General features: G+C 38.1%; 1 protein-coding gene across 3 annotated transcripts in view; it reads left to right on the plus strand.

Moving 5' to 3' along the window:
* IARS1 (isoleucyl-tRNA synthetase 1) overlaps positions 1-23,308 on the plus strand; it is an 81,198-nt gene extending 57,890 nt beyond the window's left edge. For all 3 annotated transcript variants that reach the window (XM_032633934.1, XM_032633935.1, XM_032633936.1), the window contains exons 27-34: positions 804-916; positions 2,710-2,805; positions 3,634-3,810; positions 4,565-4,670; positions 11,968-12,093; positions 14,025-14,168; positions 14,882-15,034; positions 22,700-23,308. In XM_032633934.1, the coding sequence (XP_032489825.1) occupies positions 804-916; positions 2,710-2,805; positions 3,634-3,810; positions 4,565-4,670; positions 11,968-12,093; positions 14,025-14,168; positions 14,882-15,034; positions 22,700-22,782 (998 nt within the window). In that variant the 3' untranslated portion in view covers positions 22,783-23,308. The remainder of the gene's footprint in view (positions 1-803; positions 917-2,709; positions 2,806-3,633; positions 3,811-4,564; positions 4,671-11,967; positions 12,094-14,024; positions 14,169-14,881; positions 15,035-22,699) is intronic.
* The last annotated feature ends 780 nt before the right edge of the window (positions 23,309-24,088 follow it).

Below are 24,088 nucleotides of genomic sequence, written 5' to 3' on the forward strand. Positions count from 1 at the left end.
TTGATTTGTTAAATTAACAAAATTAAAGGATCAGCCTTCAAGTCACAAATCTTAAGTTGTTTCACCAGTTAGCCAAAATATTAAAAATTCCTCAAATAAACCTTATTTGAAATGGAAAGCCTACAGTTTCTAAGCTATAGTTTCTGAATGGACTGTTCTGCATTGATGGAAAGCAAAGTAGTTTTCAGAATGCAGTGACATAAAGTGAAAATGACAGCCAGTTGCTCAAAGACCAAGAAGATCATTTGTGAGTTACCATAGTAGGCTTTCCTTATGATGGGAACTGCCATCCTTAGCTGTTTATACTTTCTGCCTTCCATGAATAGGCATGATGCTCAGAACTTCACACTGTCTACCTTTTTTCACCCTCACTGCACTCTGATAGGCAGATAATAGAACACCAGGGTCCTACAATCAATGAGTGGTGGGCCTAAGTCCAGTTTGACTCTACAGACTGTGCTTTCTTCATTATAGCGTGCTTTCTCCATCATAAACATGCTTGCTCATGTTTATGGTGGAGATTCGTTGCCTTCTGGCACATGTCTTTGGACCTGGGAGCTTATATACAACAGTAGATATCAATGGTGATTTAAGTGTCCTCAAGATAGCATGGTGCAGTCTAAAGAAAGTTTGTCTCATCCTTGACCTCAACCATGACATGAGTCCAGAGGACATATCTCTTGAAGACTGTGTAGCTTGATTATATGAAGGTTTTATTAAAGAGTGGCAAAATATATTGGTAGCAGGGCAGCTTGAGGAGTGGGGTACTGATTGAATAACAGTGGCAGTGGTTTCCCCAATAGGGACCATTGTTGTGGAAGGCCATGAACTGCATGAAGAAGATATCCGCCTCATGTACACCTTTGATCAGGCAACAGGTGGAACGACACAGTTTGAAGCACACTCAGATGCTCAGGTATTTTTCTGTTCCCTAGAATATTTCTTTACCAAAAGATAAGAACATAAGAGGAGAAAACATTTACCTATGCCTCTCCTGACAGTATTGGCAGCTTGTCTCAGGGTAAAATAAACCAGTTATTTATTTTAGATTGGCCTTATTAAACTCCTCTATTATAACTTCTTGACATATGCATTTCTTTAATGAATACATAAATTGATACTTGTGACTTTATGCATGCAGTTGTCCTAAGTGTTGGGTCATACAAAAATGAGTAAGATGTAATCCCACCCTTCAAGGAATGAGTCTGTCATGGAGATAGAAAAGTAAGTCAATTCTTATTACTGTACTTGATAAGTTATCTAGTAGAAATAAGTGCTCCTATTTGAAGTCTGGGGTAGCAGTGGGGGTGGTTAGAGAGCTCCCCTTGAAGAGGATGTACAAGCAGTTTTGCATTCTGGGGTCTGTCTTTTTTTGTTGTAATGGATCACAGCATCTCTCTTCACTCTTGACCAGACTTCTCCAGGCAGATAGGTTGTAAGGTCTCCATTGTGAGAGTGAGGGACCTGCTGGAGTCCCTCTGTGCTTAATATGCCAGATACAGGGGAAGATGCCTCGTATGAGGCAAGCCAACCTCCTCCAGCCTTTACACAGGGTTGGTTTGTTTGGTTGGTTGGTTTTTTTGGCATGCCATGTGGCTTACGGGATCTTAATTCCCCGACCAGGGATTGAACCCAGATCCCCAGGAGTGAAAGCACCGAGTCCTAACCACTGGACCACCAGGGAATTCCCATACACAGAGTCTTAAATATGATGTAGACAGAACTCCATGTGGGCAGACAGTGGTAAGGAGCCAAAGGTGAGGAAACTAGGAAAGAAGGAATTGGGGCCAGGGAAAGAGATTTGTAAACAGTGAGAGGGTGCAGTCCTTTCTGATTACAGCCAAATGAGAGAGTCCTGAAGTCGTCTATACTTAAGGAAGTGTTGTCTGTGATGCTTCTGAGTTTCTTGACATGATTTGTGTATTGTGGGCCATGGTTGCCCTGCCATGACACATTATCCATTTCCAGTTTGCCTCCTGTGCCTTCATGAAGTGGAGCAAGTTTGTTAACTTCTCTCATTGAGTGTCCTCAAAAACGTAAATGGGGATGATGCCTAACTTATATGTATGTTCCCCTCTATAATAGAAGTGACAGTCATTATTATCACATCATCATTGACAGCCTTTATGACCAATGAGATAAAAAAGTAGTTAAAGTTGACAAGAAGGTGGCAATTTAAACTAAACCATATTAAAAAAAAAAGTATGGTGGCCCATTGTAGAAATTGTGTCTTGAATCACACCAACAAACCAAAGAATAGAGTCATGGTTAAAGAAAACAACAGATGGCGGCTTTGAGATCTTCAGTCCACTTGTTTGTGGTGGATGCATTGTGAAAAGTCGTGCTGCTGTAAGAGCTTCATGATTGGTGATTTTATTTATTAGAAGAGTTGATATTATTCATTAGATAGACAAAAAGCAGAGTTACATGAGAGACTCTCTTGAAAGTCGGTCTCAGGACATCTCCTGTGAGCAGCACCCTACAGAAGAAAAATGAGAAGTCTCTCCTTTCTTCAGAGGTGAAGGATTAGCTGTTTACAAAGGAGGACCCAAACATAAAGAAACCACGTTAATTTTGTCTTTGGCTTAGGTGTGTGACTAAATAATGCTGCATTATAGACTTCTGAGAATTTAAACACCATTTTGCTGAGTTTGAAAGAACTGTTTTTCTATATTTGATTGTCATGGTGTACACCGTTCATTCCTACAGGTTTTGGTTCTCTTAGATGTCACCCCTGACCAGTCAATGGTGGATGAAGGAGTGGCTCGGGAAGTTATCAATCGTATCCAGAAACTTCGAAAAAAGGTCAGCTTGTCAGATTAAGAACAAGCTACTGTTCTGGAGTTTTGTTTTGGTTTTTTTGTTTGGTATTTGTTCTGGTTTTGGGGGAGGAGAGGAGAGGCAAGTAATATAAACCATAGTAATTCATTAATGATGATTAGTCACTGATCTGTGATCCATTCAGATTGTACTGTTAGGAGAGGTACGCCACTTCCTTTCTCTCCTGTTCACTCCCAAGCTGGATGTGGCTCTTTTGTTTCTCTGATCAGAAGCTTTCGGCTAACATGTGCTCCTTGTCCTTCTTTTTCAGTTCTTTACAGCTTCCACAAAACCATCTTCTGGATAGATAGTCCTCCTGACTGGCACATAAGATTGTCAGAGCTGACAGCAAATGTCTCTGAGGAAGAGCAGAGATGCAGTCAGTGTGGAAGGACTCCTAGCTCAGGGAGAGATTGTTGGATCTGGACAGAGTGAGGTGGTTCTTCCTCATTCAGAAGTTGGGAGCCAGGACAGGTGCACAGAACATTTGCCTGCCCCTACTGGGTGAGAGAGCCAGGGAGCTTCTGTCCCAAGGAGGGCTCCCAGAAGTCCTCCTCCTCTGGCCAGGTTTCTGAGACCTGTAGTTCAGGGTCTGAGGTGGCCACTCCAGCAGATAATGGGATACTTGTAACCTCTGTCTCAGTTCAGAGCTTTATGAGTTGTTACTTGATCACTCCTTTTTTCAGAGAATTGGTCAGGATACTGTACCCTTCCATAATGATTCAGTGTGGGATCATCAGCCCTGTTTAACAGCGCCTTACATTTTAATTGACAAATGTGCTTCCCTTTTAAATTTTCTCTATGTGCTTTCAGTGCAATCTCGTTCCAACTGATGAAATAACAGTTTATTATAAAGCAAAATCTGAAGGAAAGTATCTGAATAATGTTATCAAAAGCCACACAGAGTTCATATTTGCCACCATAAAGTCTCCTTTAAAACCATATCCAGTTCCTACATCAGATGAAATCCTTATTCAAGAAAAAATGCAGGTGAGTGCTGAGTTCTGTTGAACATTAAGAGATTTAGGATTAGATTTTATGTTAAGTTTATGTAGTTATATCTCGATGTTCTGTCCCCTGGTAGCAATTAGTATAGTACTCAGTCCTGAAGTATTGCTCTGGAGAACAGTGAGTAGAGTCCAGAAGAGAAAAAAGGGAAATTAGAGCTGTTCTTTTTGGGAAGGTAACTAGGATATACATAAGAATTGCCAGGTTAGATGACTGTATGGTGCTGTTTTATCTAAAACTATAAAAGTCAGTATTGTGGATTCTGGTGCTTACTGTTAAACGTAAAGAGCAATTGACTTGAAAAGCAGTTTACTTTTATGGTAGTAGGTTATACATAAAAATATAATTTCATTTCCTGTTTATACATTTTAGATGTAACTGAAAATCTGACCAAGACGTGAAAGGTATTGGTCAATAATTCAGAAGTATGTCTGATAAAAATTCTTTTCTATATCAGTTAGTCATTTATTCAGTCATATGTCCTTGTCTTTTTCTACTTTGTATGGGACAAATGGAATAGAAAAGCAGGACCTGAATGTGACTGTCTTTTCAGTGGCACAAGTTACAAGATGGTTTCATTTTCTATTTTGCATGTTTTCTAAGGAACAAGGAAAAATTTTAGCTCTTCACTGTTTTAGTGTTGAGATTGAATATGCTCTCAGAATTGTATAGAGCTCTTATTCGACACTGTGGTTAGATGCTACAGGTAGCCGCTCACATATTCTCATGTGCTTAGTTAAAAGGGTCAGACCTGGAAATTACACTCACCAGAGGATCTTCCATGCCTGGCCCTGCTTGTGCATATGTCAATCTTAACATTTGTACAAATGGCAGTGAGCAAGGTAAGAGTGACCTCCATTGTTTGTATTTTATTTTTTAATTAAGCCTATGAATGTTTTTAAGGCTATTACAAGAGAATTGGTAAAATTGGATAACTTTTTCTTTCTAATTGTCATCAAAATGAATCCACAAAAGTAAGTGATTGAACTAGCACTTCTAGAAAGATGGAGTAGACATACTTTTCCCTATTCCTCCCACAAAGTACAGCTAAACACCCCAGACATGATATATAAAAACAAGCATAAGAAGACTCTTAATGGTAGAGGGAAGAAGGCAGACCAACTAGGGATCTTGGGAACAAGTAAGAAAACAGTGGAGAGTTCCCTCGTTTTTTTTTCTGCTTCATGTATCCCAGGCTTGGAGCTGAAGAAGCTGGCAATCTGGAAATGCCAATGGGCATGGACGTAAATACCCCAACAAAATCCTGCTCTCTGCAGGTGGGACCAGGAGAGTGGCAACCAAGCAAGACAAAAAAACTTCCAGACAGTAACTGCTCTACTCCACCCAAATAAGACAGAGGAAACTAGGCTCTACTACCATTCACACCAGCAAGAGCCAAGTGGGGAGCCTAGACCTTTCCCAGGCCGAGCACCCTCAAGCCCTCACTGCCATGGTGATATCAGAGAAGACCAAGCAGTGAGCTGGGACTTTCATCCTACCTGGGTGATAACGAGCTCTTTTGCCCAGTAGTGTCATTGTAGACCACGTGGAGAGCCTAAACTTCTATCCCCATCAGGCAATAACAAGGCATCCCTTCCCCTTACCACTGCCCAGTATTAGTGAGGCCACATATCCCACCACCCTGTCAAGATGTCAGTGAAGGCCACATGGGGAGCAGTAAGGAGGCATTCCTACTCTTTTTGGCCAGGGGAGGTATTAGTGGAGGTCTAGAGGAGAACAGGAACTCCTTTCTTGCATCACCTTACCCCTCACCACCACCCCACCACCCCACCACCCCCACCCCAGAAGTAACAAGGAGTCCTGACCTCAGTGTCAATGCAAGCTAAATAGGGAACCCGGACTTCTCTCACTAATCAGTGATGAAGCAGTATTCCCTTTCCCTCGCCAGTGTAATGTCAAACAAAGTCAACTAAAATAGAGGATGTAAATAAGAACCAGAGTCTAATAATGCCTAACATGTCCAGGTTTTAATTGAAAATTACTCATTATACCAAGAACTGGGAGATCTTAAACTGAATGAAAAAAGTCCGTCAGTACATAGGAATACCAAGATGACAGAAACATTGACATTATCTGACAGAATGTAAAGCAGCCTTAACAAAAATGCTTCACAGAGCAATTACAAACACAATAGAAACAAGTGAAAAATAGCCTCAGTAAACAAGTAAAAGATATAAAGAATAGAATTAAAATATTAGAACTGGTAAATACAATAATTAAAATACAGAAACTCAGTGGATGGGCTCAACAACAGAATAGAAGAGATAGGAAAGAATCCATAAACAGGAAGAAATAACAATAGAAATTACCCATTCTGAATAACAGAGTTAAAAACAAAAAAGCTGAACAGAGCCTGAAGGATCTGTGGGATAATAACAAAAGTTTAATATTCTTGTCACTGCATTCTGGAAGGAAGAGAAGATAGGACAGGACTGAAAAAGTGTTCAAAGAAATAATGTCTGAAAACTTCCTAAATTTGGCAAAACACATAAACCTACAGATTCAAGAAGCTAAGAAAACACCATACAGGATAAATCCAAAAGAATTCACATCAGACATAACATAGTAAAACTTCTGAAAACTTAAGGCCAAGAAAACATCTTGAAAGCAGTGACAGAGATGTTGCAATACCTAACTTCTAGGGGAAAAACAATTTGAATCATACTGGATTTCTCATCAGAAATCAGTAGAGGTCAGAAGATGAAAGGACAACATTTCTTAAATGCTAAAAGATGAGTATTGTCAACCCACAATTTTGTTATCAAGCAAAAATATCTTTCAAGGTAAAGAGATAAGACATTCTCAAATGAAGGAAAACTAAAAGAATTTGTTACTAGCAAGACTTACTCTAAAAGAATAGCTAGAGGAAATTCTTAAAACAGAAAATGATAAAAGAGGAAATCTAGGGACATCAGAACAGAGGGGAAAAAAATTGAAAGAGTCAAAATATAGATAAATTCAACAGACTTTTCTTCTTGAATTTTTAAAATTTATGTTTGATGGTTGCAGCAAAAACTAAAACCTCTAAATGCATATGCAAGGAATATTCAAGATAGTTATAAATAGGGAAGAGCAAAGGGATGTAAAGGGAGTTAAGATTTCTACACTTATCTCAGACTGGTAAAATGTCAACACCAGTGGTTATGTATATATAGTGTACCACCTAATGCAACCACTATAAAAGCCTACACTAAAAGATACATACAAAAACACTAAACAAATAAAAATGGAATTCCAGAATATGTTCAAGTATCCTACAGGAAGCATGGAAAAAGAAAGTAGAACAAATATAAAGCAGAAAATAAAATGGAAGGCTTAAACTTAACATCAGTAATTACGCTAAATGTAAATGGTGTAAATACATCAATTAATAGAGATTGGCGGAGTGATAAAAACACATTATCCAGCCTTTTGCTGTGTACAAGAAAGTCCTTAAATATAACAAAATAGGTAGGTTGAGAGTAAAAGGCTAAAATAGGATATACCATGCAAGCATTATTGAAAGAGAGCAGGATGTCTATGTTCATTTCAGTGAGTACACTTTATAGCAAAGAAAATTACCAGTGATACTAAATAATGATATAATGTCAACCCAAAGGAAAATATAATGATCCTAAATGTATATGTACCTAACAACAGAGCTGCTTAAATACATAAAACAAAAACTGTAAGACCTTGAACGAGAACAAAAAAATCCGTAATTATAGTTTGAGAGAACAGTTAGACAGAAAATCAGAATCTAATCAGTATTTATGGAACACGCCACCTAACAGCAGCAGACTACACATACTATTCAAGTTCCCATTTACCAAGGTATATTATAGCCTAGGCCATAAAATAAACCTCATCACATTAAAGAGTTGAAATCATATAGAGTATGTGCTCTGACCACAATGGAATCAAACTATAAATCAATAACAGAAAGGTAAAAGCAAAATCTCAGCACATTTGAAAGCTAAAAAACGTACTTCTAAATAATCCATGATCAGGGAAAAAGTGTTAAGGAAAAACAAATGCGTAAAACTCAATGAAAAGGAAAATACAGTATCAAAATATGTGGATTACAGCTAATTTGTACCTCTGAAGACTAACATTAGAAAAGAAGAATGTTTCAATCAGTAATCTAAGTTCCAACTTCAAGAATCTAAAAAAGAAAGTAAGCAGAAAGAAGGAAAATAACAGAAATCAAAGCAATTGAAAATAGGAGAACAATAAAAAATGTGGTTCTTTGAAAAAAATTAATAAAATCAATAAACCTCTAGTGAGACTGACATAGAACCAAAGAAAACACTAATTACCAATATCAAGAATAAAATAGTAAAAGTTTACTGTACATCAAAAAAAAGAAAAATGAATAATATAGGACATGAATACAGACTGCAGAAATCAAAAAGATAAGTAAATACTGTGAATAACTCTCTACACATAAATTTGACAACTTGGATGAAATGAACCAGTTTCTCAAAAAGCACAAACTGCCTCAACTCACTCATATGAAACAGATAATTTCAGTAGCCCTATAGCTATTAAGGAGATTGAACTCATAATTTAAAAACTCCCTAGAAACTTTGATTGTAAATTTGATTTTCTAGTTGAGTTTAATGCCATCATTGATGGTGTTGCACAATACAGATGTCCATCAAAAAGGGACATAGACATATTCATAATGTCGGTTCCTCATACCAGTTAAAAGTAATGAAATGTATCTCTATGTATAAATTTTTCTATATTTAAAAAACATTTTCAATGAAAAAAGCAAGTTTCACAGTTAAATATACAATAGCGAGCATTCATGTAAATTTTAAAAATACATCATCACACATTGTTTATGAACATATAGAATTACGAAATACGAGAACATGGACTTGAAAAACAAAGTTCATAATAAGTCTTGGGAAAGGGAGGAAGGGAAACTGAGGAAAAAAGTAAAAGAGATGGCAATTTTAAAAAAGTAATGAAACTCTCAAGAAATCTCCAGATCCAAATGGTTTTGCTAGAGAATTCAACCAGACTTTAAAAGAATAAACACCAGTTCTACACAGATCTTCCAGAAAATAGAAAAGGAAGGAACACTCCCTAACTCACTTTATTCCATAATAGAGTATTGACACCAAAACCAGACAAACAATACCAAAAAAAGAAAACCACAAATATCTCTCATGCATATAAATGTACAATTCTTAACAAAAAATCATGAAATTGAATATAGCAGTATATACAAAGAATTATGTATCATGACAGGTGAGGTTTATTCCAAGGTTACAAGGCTGGTTCAGTATTCAAAAACCAATCAGTATAATCTACCATATTAACAGATTAAAAGCTTATAAGACTATACCAGTTAGAAAAAGCATTTGACAAAATTCAGTGTTCATTCATGATAAAAAAAAAAAACTGTCAGAAAAATAGGGAGAGGAACTTCATCAACTTGATAATGAGCATCTGTAAAAAACCTATAGTTAACATTATACTTAATTGGAAGAGATTGAATGTCTTCTGTGTAAGATCAGAACCAAGGCAAGGATACCTGTTCTCATTACTCTTATTCAGCATTGCATTAGAAGTTCTTGCCAGTAGAATGAGGCAAGAAAAGAAAAGGCATGCAGATCAGAAGGGAAGCAATAAAACTGTTTCTGTTTGAAGGTGACATGATTGTCTACATAGAAAATTGCAAGGAATCTACAGACTGAGATGTATACTGGGACCCCTCCGTTGCTTTGCCCACCAGCACTGTTACCAGCTGTTCCCAGGATGTTTGTGTATCCATTTGGACCTGTGATGATACCTCGGGCAATACGTGGTCCTCTACACTGCTGCACAAGTTCAGTGATGTGTGGCATATGAGCTGGTCCATCACTGCCAACGTTCTGCCTGTCTTAGGTGGAGACAGGTGATCCTGTGGAAGGAATTAGTCGCAGGAGCAGAGGATGTGCATAAGAAATGTCAACAGGGCCAGCGGTTTTTGTCAGCTTTAGTCACAGAAGGTCAGCAGAATGAGCAGTGACAAAACAGATGGGGCCTAGCTCCCCCATCTGCTGACTTCAATACTGCTTCTTTCTGGACCAACTGACGAAACAACTAGGAAGAGCTCACAACTCCAACAAGATTATTTTCCCAGGATTGATTTCAAATGCAACCACAATTTGTCATCTGCATCAACATGATGTGATATGGTTTATAATTTACTGTCTGACTGAAAGCATTCATGTTATGAGGAAAAAACTACAGATGATCTTTATATTATTTTAAAGTATTTTGGCTAGTTTTATATACCATTTGGGTTTAAGCTTTAATTGGGAGGGTTTGTTTCCAAAGTAATTGAATAGAATCTATTACTTTTTAAAAAATCATATTGCTTATAAAAAGGTTTTCATCAAATTCACAGGATATAAGATAAACATACAAAAATTAATTTTTATATTCTAGCAATGAACACATGGAGAATGAAATTTAAAATGTAATACCATTTACAATTGCTCAAAAGAGAGAAACTTCGGTATAAATCTAATAAAACAGGTACAGGACTTTTATGTCAAAAACTACAAAATAATGATGAAAAAATCAAAGATCAAAATAAATGGAGAGAGACTTCCCTGGTGGCACAGTGGTTAAGAATCTGCCTGCCAATGCAGGGGACACAGGCTCGAGCCCTGGTCTGGGAAGATCCCACATGCCAAGGAGCAGCTAAACCCACGCGCCACAACTACTGAGCCTGCGCTCTAGAGCCTATGAGCCACAACTACTGAGCCCACCTGCCACAACTACTGAAGCCCACGTGCCTAGAGCCCGTGCTCCGCAACAAGAGAAGCCACCACAATGAGAAGCCCACGCACTGCAACGAAGAGTAGCGCCCGCTCGCCACAACTAGAGAAAGCCTGTGTGAAGCAACGAGGACCCAATGTGGCCATAAATAAATAAATAAGTTTAAATAAGTAAATAAATGGAGAGACGTGCCATAATCATGGGTTGGAAAATTCAATATAATAAACGTGTCAGGTCTCCCCCAGTTAATATATAAGTTTAACTCAGTCCTGTCAAATCTCAGCAATATTTTGTTGTAGATATAGCCAAATTTTCTTGAAAGAGAAGAAAAATAAAATAGTTAAAACACTTTTGAAAAATAAGAATATAGTGGGAGAAATCACCCTGCCCAACTTCAAGACTTATCTGAAGACTTGTGTGGCATGAGCATTGAATAGACACAAAAATCATTGTCACAGATACAGAATACAGAAGTAGACTCACAGTAGATCACAAAATGGGGCCAGATGATTTTTGAGAAAGGAGCAAAAGCAACTTAATTGAGTAGTCTTCATTATATGGTACTAGGCAGTTAGATATCCACATGCAAAAAAATGTCCTAGACCTAAGTCTTACACCTTATACAAAAATTAACTTAAAATTGATCACAGACTTGCTTCCCTGGTGGCTCAGTGGTTAAGAATCTGCCTGCTAATGCAGGGGACATGGGTTTGAGCCCCGGTCCGGGAAGATCCCACATGCCGCAGAGCAGCCAAGCCCGTGCACCACAACTACTGAAGCCCTCGCGCCTAGAGCCTGTGCTCTGCAACAAGAGAAGCCACCTCAATGAGAAGCCTGCATACCTCAATGAAGAGTAGCCCCCATTCCCACAACTAGAGAAAGCCCGTGCACAGCAACGAAGACCCAACACAGTCAGAAATAAATAAATAAAATAAATAAATTTATTTTAAAAAAAAACATAAAACATTTAGGAAAAAACCAAAATTTTTAGAATTCAGGATTAGGCAGAGTTTTTAAGACTTTATACCAGAAGTCCAATCCATAAAAAGAAAAACTGATAAATTGAACAACTTCAAAATTTTAAATTCTTTGTGAAAGATCCTGTGAAAAGGATGAAAAAACAAGCTACAGACTAGGAGAAGATCTTTGCAAACTTCATATCCAGCAAAGGATGTATCTAGAATATATGAAGAAGTCTCAAAACTCAACAGTTTCTTTTAGATCTAATTAGAAAATGGGAAAAGACGTGAATAGACATTTACCAAAGAAAATATACAAATGATGTGTTCCCCTTGACTTTTTATTCAAATTTAACTTTTTTTTTCTTCAGTTTCACTTATATTTTTGGCTTTTTAGGTGGAGTACTACTTCTGGAAAATCCAAAAGGAGATAATAGGCTGGACCTTCTAAAGCTGAAGAGTGTTGTTACTAGCGTTTTTGGTGTAAAAAATAGAGAGCTGGCTGTCTTCCATGGTGAAACAGGTGTGTAGAAAGTCAAAAGATATTCATCTATGTCCTTTGACACGAGATTGATCATTAAGGATCTTAATTTGGTAACATAACCTTTGCCTTTTTCCTGACTCTGAGTCAGGGCCAGCCTCTACAGTAGTGCCTGCCTGCAAGTGTCTCTTTATGCTTTCTTTGTGTGATATGGCTGAAAGAACACTGGACTTACTAGGAGATGAAGGTTCTAATCCTACCCTTTACTGTTAGCCATGTGATGCATTCTAGGCTTCAGAGACTTCCCTGTTGTGTTTTAACTTTATTAAACATAGTGTCTGCGTCTTGCTAAATCCAGCATCTTGCTAAATCCAGATTCTCAATGAGACAAGCCTAAATAAAATTTTAAAGAATTATAAGTACATTTCCTCCTACTGTCATGGGTTGAATTGTGACATCACCACCGAATCCCCCACCTCTACCCCAAGATGGGTTGAAGTCCTTATGTTTACCCCCAGTACCATCTAATGTGACCTTCTTTGGAAATAGGTTCATTGCAGATATAATTAGTTAAGGTAATACTGGAGTAGGGTGGGCACTACTCCAGTATGACTGGTGTCCTTATAAGAAGAGGGCCATGTGAAGACATAAACAGGGAGAAGGCTATGTGGTGACAAAGGCAGAAATTGGAATTAGGCAAACCTGCAAGCCAAGAAACACCAAAGATTGTTGGGAACCTCCAGAAGCTAGGAAGAGGAAAAGAAGGATTCCCTTACAGGCTTCAGAGGGAGCGTGGCCCTACTGACACCTTGATTTTGGACTTCTCACCTGCAGAGACTGTGAGATAATAAATTTCTGTTGTTTTAAGCCATCCCACCCACCCCACCCCACCTCCCTCCCCAGTTTGTGATTCTTACAGCAGACAAAGGAAACTAATACACTCACTTAACAAACCTGAATGTTCATTTTCAGAAACTTTTAAATATCAGTAGCTTAAAAGAAGAAATATAAATGGCCAATAAATAAAGGGAAAACTGCTGAACCTCAATAGGAAAAACCACAATGAGGTACTATCACATGTAACCGAATTGGCAAAAGCTAGAAGAATTTCACAATATCAGATGTCAGGGATATTATGTTATAGGATTTGTCATTCCCTGTTGGATTGTAAATTGATAGAAGCACTGTGGACAGCCATTTGCTGAGGCTGGATAAGGGAAGCAAACATGATGTGGGGAAACTGAGGAAGTTAAGGTCTGGAAGACAGATGGTTCACTGGGGGCTCTGAGGAAAATCTCTCACCAGGATCCACCAAGGGGAGCTGGTAAGTAAGTCAGTGGACAACTTGGATCTCTATCTCAAGTCACTGTAGAATAAGAAGCAAGGACATACTGGAACTCACATCTGTCTAGCTCACTGTCCCCTCTGATCCAGCAGGCGGCAGCCTGTGAAAGCTGAGTAATGCCTGAGCCCCACCTTGACCTTTAGTGGCATAGTGGCTGTAACCAATCTTCTACCCTAAGCAATGTTTAATTGTATATAAATGAAATTACACTATGTGTGTTCTGTGTGTCTTGCTCTTTTCCACATATGTTCATTAGTCAGCTTATCTTCTGATCATAATTATCTTTTTTTAATATAAGCCGCCTTTTCATGGTAAAGTTTAGGATTCTGATATAAGAGGAAATTTTAAGAGGAGCTATAATATGGAGGAAAAATACTAAAAGGGGAAAAAACAATTTGCCTTATAAGTTATGAATATTATGCTATTTTGCAACATTAAGATTTCCTACTATTTGCATGTCATTAAAGCCTGATTTTATAGAAAAGACAGTATCCTTTGATAAATAAAATAAAGTGGAAAGCATCACTGTAAAGATACATGATAGTTTAATAATTAAATAGGAAAAAGTGAATGACTTCAGCTCTGAACTTTCCCCCTGAAAGAATGATTTATTTTTTGTTATTTTTAGAAATAAAAAAGCAAACCAACTTACTGAGTCTTAGTGGAAAAACACTTTGTGTGGCTGCAGGATCAACTCCCTCTGTGGTCAACAGTCCTAGTACTCTTCTCTGTCAGTATATCAACCTACAGCTCTTGAATGCAGACCCACAAGGTGCGTGCCTCCCCCAGCTGTGAACACCCTCAGCAGGCAGGTTATGGTGTGCTAGATGTTAAGATTTCCTTTAATGTTCAATCTCTGATTTATATGGATTTTTTAAGTCAGCTTCAACTTGGTAATTTAAAATGTAGACTCCAACACTTCTTTGGGGAATACTCACGGCTTGTTTCTTTTGGTGTATTTATGTAGAAACACCCCTCCATCTGGTATGGTCAGGAAATGAGGTAAATTGGTTAGGTAAAAATAACAGCTAAACGAAGCTGAACTGTTTAAATGTCAGAACATTGTAGTCTTAAATTTTGCCTTCTTTTTTTCTTGGAAAATGTTCTGAGAACTGTTGTACATATCCATGCCTTAATCAACAGACTAGATCGATACTTACTTTTCCTTGATATTTTGGGGTCCTCATTGTGCACATTTATTACTGTCTTCAGGCTCTTCATTTGACTGTTTACTGAATATCTCTTCCCTAAACTACTGGGCTTTTATACTAGTTGTTTTTTCTTCTTCCCTTTCTCCTTTCCCCCTGTGAAATATTTAAGACTGTTTCTGCAGACTGTACAATTAATCCCACTCTTGCTCTTGTACTCACTGCTGGCTTTCAAAGCCAGCACCACTGTCTACTCACTACCTCCATTAGGGATCCACTAGCTAGAGGGTGAACTCTCAGAATTTAATCCATTTTGGGTTTTTTTTTTTTTCTGTAGAGTGTTTAATGGGAACAATAGGCACTCTCCTGCTTGAAAATCCACTTGGGCAGAATGGGCTGACCCACCAAGGTCTTCTGTATGAAACAGCCAAGGTGTTTGGCCTTCGGAGCAGGAAGCTAAAACTGTTTTTGAATGAGGCTCAAACAGAAGGTGAGGAGATTATAGAACGTGCTAATTGTTTTTCATTTTTGTTTTTATTTTATTGAAAATAGATTGTGATGCCATTAATTATATGTGTAAGAGATAGTACTATTGTTATACTTTTTTTCTTTATTTTTGCTCTTCAGAAATTTGCCATACTATAAATGTTAAAATAATAATAATTAAAAGGATGATATGTATAAAATAGATAATAAGGAAAAAAATAATTAAAAGGATGATTACTTTTTGCTTTGGAAATAATCTAAAAATGATATTGGTATATTAAAATACATGCTTCTAGGTAAATTAGCTTATTTGCTGATCCTAAAATTGTCCTCTTCCCCGAGAATCAAAATGTTCACTGTATTTTAAAATAACAGCTTGAAGGAAACATAACTGACATTGTACTTCCTCCTTAACAACTTAAAAAGCATACCTTTTCTCAGTGAGCTGCATAAAAATGTGAAGAGCTAGGTCATTAGTTGACATATTCTCCATTCCATAATTCAGAAAACAGAGTCAGGATAGAGTCAGGATAAGGCACAGGCTAGTGTCTTCGAGGATATGTTTTCTCTTTCTCCCACTTATATCATCCACTTCTGTGATTTCACCTTCTGTGGCTGTTCTGACAACTTCTCTAGTGACATTTTAGCCCTCACCCAAGTTCTGTTCTATATTCGATTCCCTGTTACACATGGGTGTTCATTTTAGTGCTGCTGCCACTGGAATCATTTCCTCAAACAGCTTCTGCTGATGGGATCTGGGTTTTTCTGTTTATAGCCATCCTTCTTGTCATCCCAACTCAAAACCTTTTACCATTTTATCCTTTTATTTATTCAGCCATACAGCCTGGGATTTATTGGACTTTCTGAGTCAAGATTTGTGTCTCCTAGCACTGGTGGAAAGTTGCTAGGCATTATCTTTTCCAAAGATAGTCTTTTGATTTTTTGCAGTTTGAATATGCTGTGCCTGGGTATAACTTTTTTGGTATAATGCATTATTCATTTCTGTTAGAGAGTTTTGATTTCTAGCATTTCCTTTTAATTCTTAGAATTTCCATCTTTCTGCTTACATTACCCATCTGTTCTTACATATTGTCCACCCTTTCTATTAGTGTCCTTAACATTAATCCCAGTTATTTTCAATTCCCAATCTGATAATTTCAAAATCTCTGCCATATCTGAGTCTGGTTGTGTTGCTTGCTTCGTCTCTTCCTATTGTGTTTTTTCCTTTTTAGAATGCTTTGTAGTATTTGGTCGATAGCAGTACATGATGTACTGGGGAAAAGGAACTGAGGTAAATAGGCCTTTATTGTAAGGTTTTATGTTTATCTGGCTAGGAGTTAGGCTGTGTTTATTGTTTACTGTTGCTGTAGGTTCCAGAGGCTCAAATTTCCTTCTTCTGTCTTATGGTTTCCCTAGAAATTCCTTTTTAAATATGGTCAGAGCTTTGCCCATTCTTTCAGCTGTAATGCCCTATTGTCATACAGGAGCCCATATGATGTTGTAGTAAAGTATGGGGGAAGGAGAAGTGGGGGAAGTGTTCTATAATTTTATGATTAGTTCTCAGTCTTTAGTAAGCCTGTGCCTCTGGGCTGTGACCCTCACAGGTGTTACTCAGCTTTAAAATTTTTCCTCTTTAGGTAAGAAAGGAAGGTAAAGGGGGCTAGAGGTGGGTATTTCCCTTTCCCCGGGTCAGTTAGGCTTTGGTTAAAAAGAAAAAAAATAGTTACTCATAAGGAAGAACTTCTGCCATTTTACTGGGAATTTTTTTCTAGAAGCCTTGTACCTTTTTTGTCCTCATTTCCTCCATTACTGCCACCTTTTGTGTTCAGTTCATTTGTTGCAGTTTACTGTTTTCTTTTTTTACTTCCTCTTGTGTGTGTGTGTGTGTTTTAAGATATTAGTGTTTACCATGGGGATTACAATTAACATCCTAAATTTATAACAATTTAACTTGAATTGATACCAGTTTGACTTTAATAACATACAAAAACTCTGCTTCTATACAGCTCTGCCCCCATTTATATTCTTGTCAGAAATATCTTCATAATTATGTTCCCCAAAACATAAGTTCCTAACTGTGTTTTATGTATTTACTTTTAAATCATGTAGAAAACAAAAAGTGGAGTTAAAAATAAAAAATGCAACAACAATATGGCTTTGACTTACTGTCTAGCATCCTTTCATTTCAACCTGAAGGATCCCTTTAGCATTTCTTGGAGGGCAGTTCTAGCAGTAATGAACTCCCTCAACTTTCTGTTTATTTTGGAATGTCTTAATTGCTCCTTAATGTGTGAAGAAAAATTAAGAAGAAAAAAATCTGTTTTGCAAAATGGAGAATTCTTTGTTGATAGTTTTTTCTTTCAGCACTTCAAATATGTTGTCCCACTGCCTTCTGGCTCTCATGGTTTCTGATTAGAAATTAATCTTTTAATCTTATTGAGTATCCTGGTATTTTGCTTCTCTCTTGCTACATTCAAGATTTGGTCATTATTTCTTCAAATATTCTTTATATTCTTTTCTTCCTGAAATTCCCATAGTGTGTATGTTGGTCCACTTGGTCTGTGTCTCAGACACCCCTTAGGCTCTGTCCACTTTTCTTCATTCTCTTTTCTTTCTTCTCCTTCAGACTGGATGATTTCAAATGTCCTATCTTCGAGTTCACTGTTTGTTCTGTATGCTAAATTATGCTGTTAAGCTTCTCTAGTGACTTCTTAATTTCAGTTATTGTACTTCAGCTCCAGAATTTCTGTTTAGTTCCTTTTATAATTTCTCTGTTGATATTCTCATTTTGTTGATACATTGTTTTCTTGGCTTGTTCTTTGTATGTGGTTTCCATTGACCTTTCCATTAGTCAGTTATTTTCCATTTAAGACAGTTGATTTAGAGTCTGTCTAATAAGTCCAAGTATCTGCGCTTCCTCAGGGACAGATTGTGTTAATTATTTTTTCCTGTGAATGGGCCGTACTTTCCTATATCTTTGTATGCCCTGTAATTTCTTTTTCTCTTTGAAAACTGGATATTTGAATTTGGTGACTCTGGAAATCAGGTTCTCTTCCACAGGGTTTGCCGTGTTTGATGGTTGAAGGCTACAGTCGTCTCTTTGTTTATGACTTTTCCAAACTATTTTTACAAAGACTATTCCTGGTTGTATGTAGTCCCTGAAGTCTCTGTTCCTTTAGCTTATGTTCAGCTATTATTTTGACAGAGATTTCCTTGACCTCCAGGAACTAAAAATTTAAAAACAAAATACCTACCTCTCCCAGTCTTTAAAGATTGACTCTGTTCTGGTCCACTCCTTCAGCTCCACCAGGCTGTTTACAGTTCTGCCTCAGGCTTCTCTTCCTGTTTTCACTGAGCCCTGAAGATCAGCCACATTTGGCCAAAAAAGCTTTTTACCTTTATCAGAATCAAATGCTTAGGGTCTTCTCAGATCCTTCTGTATATGCATACTGCCCTGTATATGCATTCATGCCCTGGGCATGAATGTGGCTCTCTAAATTATTCAGCATACAGAGGCACTTTTTAATGCCCTAATTGCCCAAACTTTTCCTCCCAGGCCTTAAGCAATCCATTGCCTGTCTCATCCATAATCTTTTGCCTCAGGCAGCCGTGGGTTTTTTGTTTGCCTTTGGTTTTCATGCAGTGCCCACCACTTTTCCACCCTGAGTGAGTTCCAAGTAGGCAAAACAGAGACAAGCACCTTATGTAAGCCCTTCAAGTAGCTCCCAGACAGGTTAGAACAAACGCAGTACTTTTGCTCCATTCCTCCTGGAACTAGGAACCAGGGTCCCACACTGGAAACAGGGGCTACTGTCTTCAAGCCCACCACCAAGCTAGGAAGGAGCTGGTAAAGCACAAGTAAAAACACAGATCTTTCCTGCCATTTTCAAGTTGCCTTTTCTCTGATTCAACATTCACTTGGTTGCTGTAAACGTTTGATTGCTTTCTAGAGTTCTGACGAAGTTGATTCTGGCTGGCTGTTTTGTAATGTTTCAGTTGATGTCCACTTTAAGGGAACATTTCTTTAATTCTTTGGGGGCACTGTCTACCCTGGCCCACTTTAAACTCAATTATTTTGGGCCACAGAGAGTGTTTAGAAAGTTTTGGCCCCAGTCATGCAAGGGGCCAGAATTCTCATGGGGACATGTTCTGTCTATTTCCCCAAACCAAGGCTAAGTGGGGCAAGTCTCTATATTGGTTTACTGTGACTGGTGCAATAAATTACCAAAACCTGGGTGGCCTGAGACAACAGAAATGTATTCTGTCACGGATCTGGAGGCCAGAAGTCTGAAATTGGTGTCAGCAGGACTGTATTCTCTAGGGGAGAATTTGTTCTTTGCCTCTTCCAGCTACTGGTGGTTCCAGGCATCCTTGTGGCTACATCACTTTGATCTCTGCCTCATTGCCACCTCTTACGTCTGTTTCTCCTTTTTCCAAAAAAGGTCACAGTCACAGTTTCCAGGAATTAAAGCATGGTCATATCTTTTGGAAGGCCATTATTAAACCCATAATATTCTCTTAACTGTTTTTCTCTGTGGTGAAGGATCTTTTTGAAATTTACCCTTTTTCCATGGGCTCCTTATTTGAGGTCTCAGTTTGTTTTTTAATTTTTATTTATTTATTTTTTTTTATTGGAGTATAATTGCTTTACAATGGTGTGTTAGTTTCTGCTTCACAACAAAATGAATCAGTTATATATATACATATGTTCCCATATCTCTTCCCACTTGCGTGGCCCTCCCTCCCACCCTCCCTATCCCACCCCTCCAGGCGGTCACAAAGCACCAAGCTGATCTCCCTGTGCTATGTGGCTGCTTCCCACTAGCTATCTACCTTACGTTTGGTAGTGTATATATGTCCATGCCTCTCTCTTGCTTTGTCACAGCTTACCCTTCCCCCTCCCCATATCCTCAAGTCCATTCTCTAGTAAGTCTGTGTCTTTATTCCTGTTTTACCCCTAGGTTCTTCATGACATTTTTTTTTTCTTAAATTCCATATATATGTGTTAGCATACAGTATTTGTCTCTCTCTTTCTGACTTACTTCACTCTGTATGACAGACTCTGAGGTCTCAGTTTTTTGAGGGGGGTTTCATTGGACTCCCCAGTTTGTGTAGACCCTAGGATTTTTCTTCTCTCACTTTCATAGCCTATTAGTGCCAAATCTTTAAGCTTCCAGGCCCACCAGAAAATCTTAATGTTCAGCTACCTCTTGGGATTCATGATATTTTGGGCTCTGTGGATTTCTCTCATTTTCTTCCCTTGCTCAGCTATTTTTTTTTAATTAAAAAAATTTTTTTTAATTAATGTTTTATATTATACTTTGACATTTTCTGCTACATTATTAAAAGTGAAAGCCTTCTTTTCCACTTGCATTTCTCTCTTCAATGAAGCACAATTATTTTGCTTGAGATTTATTTTCAATAACTCTCCTTTGTCTCTTTACCCCTCCCTAGTTTTAGGGCCTCATCATCTAATGAGACAGCCTGTCTGCAGGCTGTATTCTTCCACCAAGATTGTCTTCGTGCACATTCCTCCCTTGATGATGTTCCCCTGCTCGGATCCCCCAAGGCTCACTATTATCTAATGCTTCAGAATCTTTAGCTTGACACATAAAATCCTTCCTGTTCTGGTCCTTATCTGTCTTTCCAGTTATGTCCATGAAGCTTTCATTCTATCAGAAGGCTTTTTTCACTCTCCTTCCAACACACTTGGCTCTTTCATGATGGTTTGGTAGTCAGCATCAACAAGTAGGTGTAGCTTCCTGTTTTGATAACCTTGTGTGAAACTTCAAAGACATTCTTAACTTATTTTTCTTAGCCCTCAAATCCATTGGTCACCAAGTGCAGTTGAGCAGTGAAAATGAAGAATTGTCATCATTTTTACTTGTTGTATGCAAGTGTAGGTACCTGGTTGAAACTGATCAAGGATAGCATCACATCCATGTGAATTAGGTATTAGTACTACTACCTATGATTCACAAACCAGATCTTAACTATAATGTCTTATTACCTTCTTTTTGCTCTTTAAGGTTGACTGGGCAAGTTTAGTAGGTAAAAGCTTGAAAGTTAACTTATTCACCCAAGATTATCAAGAAACCTGGTATTCTTTCCAATCCAGTATCTTTTCCCAATCTAATATCTCTTGCCTCATTTTCATTGTAGTCTTCCTCTCAAGATTATCTTTCATAAAATATTAATAATTTGGTAAATTAGAAGGATCTCATAAGGCTTACAGTTTTAGAAACTCACTGATGCCTTCTTGCTTGTTCCACTAGACTCTAAATATCTTCTCCAGCTCCTGTAGTTCTCTATTAAGGAGGCAGCTTTTGAGAACATTTTCTTATCCAGGGTTCCTGTTAGAACAGGAGCCATTTTTAGAGAAAGTTGGTCCTTCCCTTTGAATTCAGATCTGGCTAGACGCAAAATGCCCCACAGTAGGCATAGAACTTTTAAAAATTTTCTCCTTCCTTCCATCCTTCCTCCCTCTTTCTTTCCTTTCTCTTTCCTTCCTCCCTTCCTTCCTTCCTTTCCCTTCTTCTTCTCCCTCCACTGCCCCACTCTTTTTCTGAGCTTTAATATATTCAGTGTGTTTTGATCTATAGTATTTGTGTTATGCTTTTGGATGCTCAGTTTTTTCTTTTATCTTTAGCTGTACTGGCTCCTGTATTTTTTGACCTGAGTCTTTAGGCTTTGATAAATTCTTGCTTTCTGACATTGCAAGCTGTCCTAGGTTTATCATGTATACCCTTTCTTCCCCAAACATGGAAACGACTTGCTGTTTTTCCTGTTATAGGGTGTTAATATTTAGGAACCACAAATCTGAGCTGCTTGCTTAGCATTGCTTCTAGGCCTTTTCTGAAGACATAGGAAATATTGTTCGTGTGGGATTGTGGGGACATCTTGGGCAGTATTCAGAGTTAGTTAGGTTAAGGGCACAGTCCTCCAGAAGTCTGCCCAAAACTTCTAACCCCAAGTATAAGGAGTTAGGCTCCAACTACATGCTCAGACAAAAGAGTTCACACAAGACCGTTGTCACTTCTGGCACCAACTGCAAGTTCAGAGGGTTTCCAAAAATCACCCTCAGGTCTGATAATTTGCTAGCAGGATTCACAGAACTTGTGGAAGCTATTGTACTCATGACTACATTTATTATAGGGAAAGGATAAAAACTAGAACCAGGCAAAGAGAAGAGATGCACAGGGCCAAATCTGGGAGGGGGTCCAAATATGTAACTTCAGATTATCTCTCTGCAAGGAGGCATGGACAGTGTTGCCTCCTAGCCTGAGTACATGACAGTAGTACGTACAGTGTATTACCAACCAGGGAAGCTCACCTGAGCCTTGGTGTCTAGAGTTTGTATTGAGGCTTCATTACATACGTATGATTGCTCGTATGGTTGGTCTTTCTGGTGTAGCCAGCTCCACCCTGAGTTATCTCATTAGCATAAACCATCAGGTATGTTCAGGGGCCTACAATAAATAACAAAAGATGCTCCTATCACTCAGGAAATCCCAGGGTTTCAGAACTACCCCCAGTAGCTGGGACAAAGTTTAGGTTTCTCTTAAGGTGAGGCCGAATTTCTTACTACCCAGGCAGTTAACATTTTTTTAATATTCATCCAGAATAAGTAGAAAAATGATTTCTTTAAAACTTCTTCTTTCCATTCTAGAAATTACAGAAGAAATCCCCATGAAGACTTTGAACACGAAGACTGTGTATGTTTCTGTATTACCGACTACAGCAGACTTCTAACATTCAGTTATCTGTGTGGTTCAGTCAACCTTTCCCTGGCATATACCTCTTCTCCCCTCCCCCCAACCCCGGACACACACACGGACACAGACATGTTGATATTTCCTTCAGGTGCATGTATAATATACTGCTTTTGGTCTAAAATTGAAATGGAATTGATCAAGTGACTTGAGGCTTCACAGTAATAGTCACACTTAACCGTAAACACCTATGTAGTCATGTTGAGGAAAAGTTACAGTGTTACCTCAGCACTACAGAGTATATTTCTATACTTGAATTTTTAAGTATAGAACATAGTTGTTTAAATGGTATTGTGTGTGTGTGTGTGTGTGCACACGTGTATATATATATCTCTGTTATCTGTCTATATATATATATCATTCTGTGGCCTTTTAAAACTTATTTGAAATCTATTGAAGGAATGGACAGTGTTATATATTTTTGCTACCTGGATTTTCCTGGGTAATTGATGGAATATTTTAAGTTTTAGTAAATTGGAACAATAAACTTTCTCACAGATAATAAACATGTTAGAAGTAATTCATTCTCCCATAGTTCAGTGAAACTTGGAATTTGCAATCTTTAAAGAACAAAAAAACTTAATAGTGACTTCCATATTAAGACACTAGACTAAATATCTAATTTCACTTCTTCCCAAAATCCTGTGTCAAAGAAGCATATGCCAAGACAAAATTAGATGTGCAAGAATTTATTGGGGGAAGCATACATGAAAGATAAAGGAGAGAGAGTAAAGACAAAGGTAGAGAGAGCCTTCAGGCAGAAATGACCTGACTTTGGACCCATGCCTTGCTCAGTCAGTGGCTGGGAGCAGCTGAGGGGGTCCATGGCCTCAGCACAGATGGATCCATTGATCTGAAAATGTAGTAGCTGGAAGCTGTCAACCAACTATACTCCCTACATCAGATTCTCCTGAAAGGAGCTCTGAATGGTGCGTCTTTAGCTGCTAGAATAAATGCATTCAAATCCATACCCACAAAGTTGGAGGAAACCACACAAGATAACAAGTGTTGGCAAGGATCAGCGAAACTGGAACCCTTGTGCACTGTTGGTGGGAATGTAAGATGTTGCAGTCACTATGGGAAACAGTATAGAGGTTCCTCAAAAATTAGAAGTAGAACTACCATATGATCCAACAGTCAACTTCTGTTTACATATCCAAAAGAATTGAAAGCAGGGCCTTGAAAAGATATTTGCACACCCAGGTTCATTGCAGCATTATTCACAACAGCCAAGAGATAGGGCAACCCAGATGTCCACTGAGGGATAAATGGATAAAGAAAATGTA

The sequence above is a fragment of the Phocoena sinus genome, chromosome 6 (genome assembly GCF_008692025.1).
Source record: "Phocoena sinus isolate mPhoSin1 chromosome 6, mPhoSin1.pri, whole genome shotgun sequence".
NCBI lineage: Eukaryota > Metazoa > Chordata > Mammalia > Artiodactyla > Phocoenidae > Phocoena > Phocoena sinus.